This window comes from Bactrocera oleae, chromosome 6, assembly GCF_042242935.1.
Source record: "Bactrocera oleae isolate idBacOlea1 chromosome 6, idBacOlea1, whole genome shotgun sequence".
In the NCBI taxonomy this organism is placed as follows: Eukaryota; Metazoa; Arthropoda; class Insecta; order Diptera; family Tephritidae; genus Bactrocera; species Bactrocera oleae.
The window spans coordinates 55,182,770-55,193,953 of NC_091540.1; the positions used below are offsets into that span (position 1 = coordinate 55,182,770).

At 37.0% G+C, this 11,184-nt stretch overlaps 1 protein-coding gene across 1 annotated transcript in view; it reads right to left on the reverse strand.

Annotated features, from left to right (window-relative positions):
• Dbx (homeobox protein Dbx) overlaps positions 1-3,493 on the reverse strand; it is a 41,646-nt gene extending 38,153 nt beyond the window's left edge. Inside the window, exon 1 of the mRNA XM_036361779.2 lies at positions 2,885-3,493. Within this exon, the coding sequence (XP_036217672.2) occupies positions 2,885-3,434 (550 nt within the window). The 5' untranslated portion in view covers positions 3,435-3,493. The remainder of the gene's footprint in view (positions 1-2,884) is intronic.
• Between the last annotated feature and the right edge of the window lie 7,691 nt (positions 3,494-11,184).

Here is an 11,184-nt window from a genome sequence, read left to right on the forward strand (position 1 = left end):
AAGAAACAAGAAAAATCGTTAACTTCGGTTGCGCCGAAGCTATAATACCCTTCACAAATACAAAGGCCCCTTACAAGAACTTGATTCCGAACTTTCAATTTGTATGACAGCTATATGATATAGTGATCTGATCTGACCAATTTCTGTGGAGAATAATTTGTTGCCTTAAGCAATAACTCGTGCCTAATTTCGTGAAGATATCGCGTCAAATAAAAAAATTTTCCATGCAAGCACTTTACTCCGATCGTTCAGTTAATATGGCAGCTATATGCTATAGTCATCCGATCTGAATAATTTCTTCGGATATTACATTGTTGCCTCAAATAATAATCCATGCCAAATTTCGTGAAGATACCTCGTCAAATGAAAGAGTTTCCCATATCAGCACTTGATTCCGATTGTTCAGTTTGTATGGCAGCTATACGCTATAGTGCTCCGATATCGGCCGTTACGACAAATGAGCAGCTTCTTTGTTAGAAAAGGACAGGTGCTAAATTTCAGATCGATAGCATAAAAACTGAGGAACTAGTTTGTATATACACAGACAGACGGACAGACAGACAGACGGACATGGCTAAATCAACTCAGCTCATCATGCTGATCATTTATGTATACATTTTATAGGGTCTCCGACGTTGCCTTCTGGGTGTTACAAACTTCGTGGCAAACTTAATATACCCTGTTCAGGGTATAAAAACGTTAACTTCGGTGGTTCCATGCAAGGACATGGTTTTGATCGTTCAGTTTATATGATAGATATGTGCCATAGCGGTCCAATATCGGTGGTTCCCACACATGTGCAGCTCCTTGAGAAGAAAAGGACGTTCGCAAAACTTCATGTCGATATCTTAAAAACTGAGGAGCTAGTTCGCATATATACAGACAGATGAATATGTCTAAATCGACTTAGCTCGTCATGCTGATCATATATAAAAGTATACAAGGTGCGTTCCAAATTACAGTAAAAAAGTAACAAAGTAAACTCCAGTGGCGCCATCTATATGTCGACTAGTGCCTTAGAATCTGCTATACTTTATCGACTTCCAGTAAAAATTTCATGACATTTCATATATTGGTAGTGAAGTTATTGCGTTTTATGTGTCAGTATGTTTGTGCCATCGGTGCGAAAACGAGCTTCGAACAAAGAGCCAACATTAAATTTTGTTTTAAAATTGGTTAAACTTTTACCGAAACGTTTCAATTGATGAAACAAGTTTATGGCGATGATTGCCTATCCCGTAGCAGAGTGCACGAGTGGTTTCAACGTTTTCAAAGTGGTCGTGAGGACATAATTGAGAAATGAGCCGAAACCCAAAAAATCGCGCCTTGGAAAGTCAAAAGTGAAGACAATGCTGATTTGTTTTTATGATTCCAAGGGTATCGTCCACAAAGAATTTGTTCCACCCGGCCAAAACATTAATGCGGTATTCTACCTTGGAGTTTTAAGCGTTTGGTGCGCCGTATTCGACGTGTTCGGCCCGAATATCGCGAAGATGGAAGTTGGCGTTTGTTGCACGATAATGCGCCGTCTCATCGATCGACGCTTGTGGCCGATTTGGCCAAAAATACCATTTTAACAATCAACTACTCCCCGTATTCACCTGATATGGCACCGTGCGACTTCTACCTTTTTGGCAAAATGCATTTGGCGATGAAAGGAAAGCGTTATGCAGACGTGGAGGCCATTCAAAAGGCTTGCACCGGCATACTGGCGGCCATACCGGGCAACGAGCTAAAACACTCGTTCGACATGCTTTTGGACCGTGCAAAAAGCTGTATTAAAGCAGAAGGAGACTATTTTGAATAAAATTAATTGATTTTGCCGATAAAACCATTTGTTCTGTATTTTTTTTAAAAGTCCTGTTTACTTTGGAACGCACCTTGTATATATTTTATAGGGTGTACGACATTTCCTTGTGTTGGGTGTTACAAACATCGCGGAAAGCTTAATATTACTGTTCAGGATTCAGTTCTTACAGAGATAAGTCTTTACGTATCTTATTTTATAAAAATTTTCACTTATACTGTAATGCAATGGACTAGGCTTTTTGAGTGAGTTTCTGCATGAGGTTCAGCCCAATAAATTAACCTAACTTAACAGCAGTCCCTAAAACTTCTTATGCCATAACGGCAACTTTAAGATTCCTTAAAATAATGAAAGCAAAATGGATGCGAAATAGGGAAAAATCGTAAACAACGACTCAATATCAATAAGAATGGAAGAAATAACTGATAGAGCAAGAGCTTGTTATAAAGTTAGCTGTATCAACTGAATTCATGTACAATTCCTACAAAGTGAATTTTTCGACCACTCGTTTCCAACTTCAAATATCTGTAGTCTGATACTCCAAACATTATAAAAGGCGAATATGTTGGTTTATTTTCGAACAAACTAAGATTGTCAGGATTAAAATTATTTGTGGTATAGGATTTGCTTAGTATATAGAACTGTTGGTAGTTAAAATTATATATTTCCTACAGCAAAATAATGAGCTTTGAGAAAGGCATAATCATGAAGGTGGAATCTCCAAAACATAGGGTAAAAAGTTCTTTAATTAATTGTTGTTATATTTCTTAAGGTTTTGTTAATGTGCCTCCTTAAAAACTAATCAAAGGAAGTGTGATTTCGAAATAAGCAAAATTTTACTCAAAACAAGAGGATAAAATTACTAGAATCTTCGGAAGCACTTTGAAATTTTATCGCATAAAATTATTCAGTATGACCCCTCATTCTTCTTTTCTGTTGTTGTGAAAGTAATATCTCATAATTTTTTCAATATAACTATCACGATATTTTAGGCTATTATATCAGACATAATATACCAGTTGTCTTATGTTCAATGAGATATAAAACTATTCTCTGCAATTATGCTAATATACTTACCGTTTCTCACTCTCACACCTTCGCGTGTGTCACCCAAAATCGCCGAAACACTAAATTTTAATATTGGTTTTGTGTTGTTATCCTTCAAAATCGTCGTTTCTTTCTCCTCGACTTTCGGCAATCTGAGCGCCTCACCTTCATGCAGATCCATTTCATCATCACGTTCCGGATCAAGTTCCGCATCATCCATATCATCATCAATACCGATGTCGGGCTCGTCTTCATCGTCCTCCACACTATCGACACTCTCACTGCCACCATTCACAACACTCAAATGACAACACTTATTACATTTAAAATTGTTTTCACGTCGCAACACTTCGTCACTGTTATAATTTTTTGTATTCATAATTTGTGCAAAATTACCACAACGATTGCAACACAACTCTACACGTTCACCGATACGACCGCCGTCGGCTGGACTATGTCCACTTCTATGGCCATCCATATTGTCCGCTAAACGATCGTACGATTGATCGATTGTATTACCGTTTGGCGCTGAGTCTTCTTCGTGTGTTGCGGAAAGCGCGGAATTACGGCTAAGCAACATTTTTGTGACGCCTTGAGGACGTTACATACGGTAGAACTGCGTCGGTATAGCAATAATCGCGCGTTACGCCACCAACAACAACAGAATTGTATTCAGAGTTCAATTTGGACTCGGTAAGCGGGTTAATAATTAGAACGCGGGCATAAGGTGAGCGCGCGAAGTTTTCGGTATTAACTAACTGTATTTTGTCATTCAGCAGTTGTGCTAGCATGACCAAGAAACAAACGAACCATGCGGTACCAACGAGACCACGTCTTTTGCGTTTCGTGTGCACTACAATTCTTTGAAGAAGATGAAGATACCGTTTGCGAAAGCCGTGCAAATGCGGCAAGGACTAAATTAGTACTGAAACCATATTGGATGCGTTGACTTCGAGTTGCGCGTGAATGCTGTTTGGTTGACTGACTGCCTCTGTTGGACGACTCACAATGGCTCGCTGGTGCTCGATGGTGTTGTTGGCAGGATGCCAGTTAGTTAAGGGATGCTTAACGGTGGTTGGTCTATTTCTCCTGCCCGCTGTGCTGTATCTTTATTAGTGTGCGCATGTGTGTGTGTGCTTGGCGGTGGCAAGTGCCACATGACATATGTATGTACATATATACCTTGTGCAACACTCTTCTGCAGCGCGGCACCTTCTGTCCATTATGTACTTGCGCACTTAATACATTTATGTAATTGTTTATGTATTTTATTTATTTGTGTGGCAGTTAAGGTAACCTCCATTGTGCGCTTTATTGTCGTTGGATTTTTGCTTGTTGTTGTATAATGGCTGTGCGCTGTTGTTGCTCCTGTTGCTTTTATTTTTGCCATTGTTGCTGTTGTTGCTATGTTTTGATTTGATTTTATTCGTGTGTTATAACAATAAAATATTAATTTTCTTGTAAAGTGGATATAACAATATTTGGATGTGTGAGATTTTCCTCTGCTCTCCTGTGCTGTGCTATTACTGAAGGGCGGAATGTGTGATGATGGCGCTATTGCAAATATGGATATTTCACTTAACGGCTTATGGCCGAGGTTGTGAGTGCATGTGTAGGAAATAATATACTTATAAAATTTATTTATTTACATTTAAATTTTTTTAAGATTTATTAGCCCTTTTTTTCACAATATTTGAACTATTCTTTTTGATGGTTAATTTAAAAATATTCTCATAACAGTACATTTGAAAATTAAAATTAAATATATTAGGTATATATATATCAATGATCACGTGACGAGCTGAGTCGACTTAGCCATATCCGTCTGTATGGTATATATGCGAACTAGTTTATCAGTTTTTGAAATATCGATCTAAAATTTTGCACCCGTCCCGTTTGCAAGAAGCTGCTCATTTGTCGAAGCGACCGTTAGCTGACCACTATAGCATATAGCTGCCATCCAAATTAATCGATAGAAGTTTTTGTAAGGAATCTCTTGTATTATTGAAAGGTATTACAACTCGGTTAAACCCAAGTTAACGCTTCTTCTTTGTTTTTTTTAATAGAAAGCCTTAACTAAACACCAATAAATATTTCGTTTAAATCAAATGGATGGACGTTCGCGAAGGTAAAATTCTAACCTTTCACAGCATGCCTTGCGTTCGGCCAATTCTACTTTCGAATTTTTTTGGGGTCTCACCTTAGATGTTAAGGTATTGTTATGATCACGAATATAATAATGAGCTGCCTATAATAAATTTACGCTAAGTTCTATGTCTGTAAACAGTTTTTTGTGTAGCCATAAAAATTTATATATTTCTGCAGAATCACTGTAGCGTTTTTCAAGGTGGTATGTCCTTAAGGTAGCCGTAGATGTATTGCTCCGAAGTGCAGCCCCTCTCACGGTTACTTACTTTATTATCAGACTTGTCTGCGGGCCTAGTCTTAGCGGATTCTGCAAAAGTGATAAGCTTTCAAGAAAGGGCAACCCTTGCCCCGATTACATGGGATTGGGAACGAGTTGCGTCTATTTTGTCTTTTTGCATTGTAGCGCTCAACCTATTAACGAAATATAAAAATTATAAAGAGTTAAACAGATACTTGCTTCAAGAAGCAAAAATCTGGTCTAGCGATTGTAACTACAGAAAAATCGCTTTCTTTAAAATTTATCGATTAAAGGCATACCTAGTGTGACAGCCGCAAAAAGACTTTTTTTTTTTGGAATTAAAACATAAATACTCTAACAATTATTTTAAAATATTCAGATTCAGTAAAGATTTTAAAACGTAAATTAAAAGTTTTAAAGACTTAAATGAAATATTTTTTGAGTTTTACGCGATCACCGGCGGCGCCAAACAAAATGGTTCCCCACTACAGTAGTGGTTCCGGCCTTCTCTGTGGATGAAAACTAAAAAAAAAATATCTATTATAAGTTATTGACCGTAGATTGATCGAGGGTTCTAAGAAACATCGAAAATTGACAAAATGGCGACGGTTAAAAAAACTTCAATATTTTGGTTTTTGATCACATCAAAAGACTGATAGATCATTGTGAGGAGAACTAAATACAGAACATGCAGAAACAATTTTATAGTGTAAATTCAAGTAATTACTGCAGCAAATTCCAAATACCTGTTTTTAGAAAAACATAATTAAATATACTCGGAATGAGCCGATTTAACTGAGCAGCTACACTTTAGAAGCCTGTAACTCATAAATCATACACAATATCGATATAAAATTTTAGTATGATAAAAAGTAAGATAAAAGGTATTGTCTATACAAATTTTTGAATAAGAGGTTTGAGATGTAATCTCCGAAATTAGCAACAATTGGAGAAAAATCATCTAATTTATTAGCGCGTAGTTGCTCATTGAGTTAAGCCCAATATATACAAGTTAAGATTTGGTTTACTAATGGTCAAGGAAGAAGGACCATACTGATCAATTTAAGTAATTGGAAAATCTAACTTTTTAGGAACCCCTAAATGAATTTACGAAACAATTGCAGGCATATTTTATATTCTTTTCCTACATTTTGAAATATACATATGTAATTATATAATTAAATTGAGTTTCATTTTTCACTGATGAAAAAAAAAGTTATGTACAAAGTAACAAGCATTCTAATGACATTTCCTCAACATTTTCACTGTTCCACTTATCCATTTGCCCCTGGACAAGGCGAGTAACATAAGTCGTCATATTTAACAAAGCATTTCAACATTATGAACTTTTATTATCACCACAAATTAGTTGTAGCATGTCTTATTTACTCAGAGTTCAGCACAAGTATGGCAGAGTGCGCTGAGTACTCACACAGTGACCTCTCACTTCCTGCCGCTCGCACTCACAGCAAGCGCTCAACAAAGACACACACTAACACATACATATGCATATATACATTTATACAGTTAGTGCATACATACTAGTAAACGAGCTGTTGGCAGTTGTTGCAGGAAGTCAGCAAAGTAAGTCATAAGCCAACAGCAGACACTTGTCTCTAGCACGAGAGTAAATACAAGTGAATGGCCTTGCGCGTTTCCTTCCTGCGCTTATGTGTGTGCGTGTATGTATTGGTGACTACTTGAAATTTATTTAATGCGAATGTCCATTTTGCCGTTTATTTTTATTCCGCTCTAGTATTGTTCTAGCAATATAAATGCTTACACACACGCACATACACAGATGCGAAACCAACTGCTGAGAGCAAACACACACTCACACGCACACAGTGAAAGCTTTGGGTTTGGCTCGCAAGTGACGACGGGCAACAACCCTTATAAGTATGTATCCTTGCAAGTGCCAGCACACGAATAAGAATTGTGAATGTGTGTGTGCGTTAGTGTTCGAATGTTCGTAGGGGCGTGGCCTCTCAATGCTGCTCAGCTTAGTAGCGCACACAATAATAATAAGTATAAGGATAATACAAACAATGGCCACGCTCTTTAGTGTGTTTTATTGCTCGAACTCGTTGAATATACCCTAGCCGTTGTTACCGCTATAATGGTCTGTTCTGCGTGGCCTATTTGCTAGCGTAGCCAAGTTGTGCGCTCACAGTGAAGACTTTGGTTCCTCTGCGATATGTTTGTTTCGCGTTTATATACACTTATTTTTGCTGTTTTTCGATTTTTTGTTATTTTTATACCCTTGCAACACATTGTGCAGAGTATAATAATTCTATTAACCTAACGGCTGTTTATAGTAACTGAAACTAATCGAGATGAATATAGAATTATGTATATCAAAATGATCAGATTGAGGAGATTAATTAATCTTCGAATATCTGTATATTCGTCTGTCTGTTAACAATTTTTGTAAAGTGGGCGTGGCTCCGCTTTCTAATCGGTTTAATGTACAGATTGTCAGAATTAATTTATTTATTTTCATATGTATGCATCTAACTATTTTCGTGCGGTTTTTTTTCCCAAAATTTGAAGCCCATCTTTCTTGAAATTTGTGGACTTTGATCTTTAAGTTATAGTGTAGAAATTGGATCGAATTACAAGTATAAAAATCGATTTACAACCGCGCCTATTTCCATATAACACAATTTTAAATTCCATCTTATTCTTTAACTTTACCGTATATAAAATATGTAGGAACAAAACAAATAGTTGCCTTAACAAGCAGCCCCTCAAAGACCGAATAGGAGGACCCCAGTGGATATGGTTGACTTTTTACAGAAAATATCGGTCAATATGTGAGAGAAACTAAGAGGAAATATTTTTCTGATAATAATGTGACCCCAGGTCACAGATTGGTCACAGCAATTTCATAAAGCGATATGGCGCTCCAAAAATAGCCGAAACTGAACCGTACTGAAGGTCATCCCCACCGAAGCTTATAACCAGTGATTGGGTAATGGGATTCAGCGATGGCGTACTTCTATTGGCTTAGGAGCCTTGTTTGAAGGCTATAATAAAAGTTTGTATTAAAATGCGTTTGAGTCAATTTTGACCAGATGATATGGAAAGATTTTATAGCAATATAGAGCCAAATGAAATGTCGGTCCGAATCTGGCTCTAGCCCTCCCATGATTGATATAATAATTTCCGCCAGTTGTAAGACATTTTATTGTTATAAAATTACTACAACCGAACTTAGCTCTACCTTATTTGTTATTTTTATTTCTTTTTTTCATTCGTTTATCCACTTTTTGTATTCTTTCTGCACCACAATAGATTTTATTTTCGTTTCGTTGATTGCGCTGCCATTTGTGGCTTTTCGGCTAGGTCGCTACCTACACACTCCACTCCACTGCCGCCTGCATTCACTTTGTATTGGCGAGTGGATTGGAGCATTCGTTCATCCTTTGGCGGTGCTGATATGTTTGGAGAGTTCACATTATACGGGCACTTGACAATGCACATTCAAAGGATTGCGTTGCTCCATCACCCTGGAGGGAAGTGGGGTGAAGCCAGTTGTGCTGGCTTACATTCACTGCTGGTCTTGGCCGCTATGCTTCTTGTGGCGCCGCGTGTGGGTGGTTGGTTGTGAACTCAGCATTGTGAATTGTGTGCGAGTATATAAAACATGCTCGTAGAAGCGTATAAATATGTGATAATAATGATTAAAACTCCTTGTCAGCGTCATTTATGCAAAGGATTTTTTCAAATTTTTATTTCGCTCCTCGTTATTTAACCTTTCCTCCATGTTTGCCTGCGTATGCTCACACTACTTGAACGGTTTTCGTGTGATGGGTGGTTTTATTGGTGGGTATCCTTTTTCTATTAGAAAATTTATTCGGTTTTTTGTTGTGTCTGTATTGGTTATGCTTGTTTGCATCTTTGAAATTGTACGCGCTGATAATAGAACGTGGACAATTATTTGATAAGTTTATTCAAATGCAAGAAGAATTAAAGTAAATTTAATAATGTGGAAATTTAGCGGTTCTTTATAGAAGGAAATTGACCTTTGTTGAAAATCTTTAGTTCTCAGTGATTTTTGACGTCGGTTACCTAAAACCTCTAAGACGATGTATTATCGCTGTCTTGTTATCGATAAATTTAAAATTTAGGTCGAAAATCCTTTTGGACTTAGCACTTTTAACTATAATTCTTAGACTATGTGTGCTCGAAAGTTCTCTACAATACTGTTAGAGTGATTTTCTTACTTTTGAAGCTTCATTTATGTATGGTTTGCCCTTAATGCTTAAAAATGTACGTTTACTTTTAGATTGGTCTTCACACAATGCTATAGACATTTAGAACATTTGCCCGGTAAATGCCATTTCAGTTCGAAATAAAAGCAATGATATATTCTCAATAATTGAGCCAAATATATAACGAAGTAAAGCTAAGAAAAATTGTTGTTTCTATGAGTTAAAGAGAGCCAACTGAGCAATAGACTGCAAACTATTGAACTGAAACAACTATTTTTGAAGGAGACCTTCTTTGACAATAAACTGATTATAAAAACCTGTCAGCCGTTTGGAAATCTTAAGCCACGAACAGTACTTGTAAAATCGCATATACCATCTTATCAAATTCCAAATACGGAAGCATTGAAAATGTCGCAGAAACGTTTTGGGGGAGTATACTTTATCAGGAACTCTAGTATTTGAGCTGAGGTTGTAATCGAGAATTTTTCTTCCGCGAGTCGTCCGTCCACCTCTGTGAGAGACCATTATATCGAAAAAATTAAAGTAACTGTGCTTGAAAGTTGTCATGTTGGCATCAGAGAGATAGCAGAGGATCTCAATATTTCTAAAGGACTGATAAGAGCGAAGTCGATAGAGGTCTAAGAAGAAATACCTGACAAAATAGCTGAGGAACCTACATTCATCAAAAGCATCATTACTGGTGACGGGTGCGTCAGTTTATGAATATGACATCGAAACTGTCCAACAAAATACCGAATGGCGCTTCAAAAACCAAAATTCGCTGAATACACTGAAGACCATACCGACCGAGGCTTATGAAAGATGATTAGAGTGAACAGCCATGGTTGCATTGGCTCAGTAACTTATTTCGTTGGCGATAAGAAAGATTTATAATAAAATACGTGAAAACTTAGTTTTCTTAGTGGAAGAGTTGCGCTTCAAACAAAAAAAATATTGATGAATCATTCCAATAATTTTTATATACAATATAACAAAAAATTATATTTTACTTACATTTTCGATATATCTTGCTGAAATCTTTAAAAACGACAGATTACGAAAAAATATCATTCAGAGTTATTTTTTGCCTACAGCTTTTATCATAAGTATGTTACATACTCTCGTACTTCGTAGCGGAAGCAACATTATCTTTTATTGCATGACTACATTTTAATAAGTTACTTCCTATACACCACACTATCGTTTTAATGTCTGTACATAAGTCAAAGCATTCAATGTCCTTGTGTTATTGACAGGCTATCATTATTGTGATCGTTATGGCATATCGGTGCGCCATAATATTTAGCAATAATAACAATTCACGAAAAATGTGCACAATAAAACGAAATAAAAGGGAATAAAATAAATTTCGTTAGGCAACAAAGAGCAAACATCAGCACATACACTTACACACTCAAACGTACACATATAGATAACGAAGCATAAACAAAGGCGCAGTGACAAGGTGATTGTGACAAGCTGCTACAGCCGTCACGCTGCTGCTAGCGAAAATATTTTGAGACATTTATACGAAACACAAATAAATACACAATGTGCCGAAAAGCGCTTCAGCGCTGGCTTTGTAAGAGTTGGGCGAGCGAGAGGATGGGGCGTATGAAATCAGCGCCAGCATTGAGTAACGAATTGTAAGTGAAGCGTAATTGACTCCGCCGCATCCGTCGCCAACGACAGATGACAATACGCGTGTAATGTTTCGCGCTGCGCCA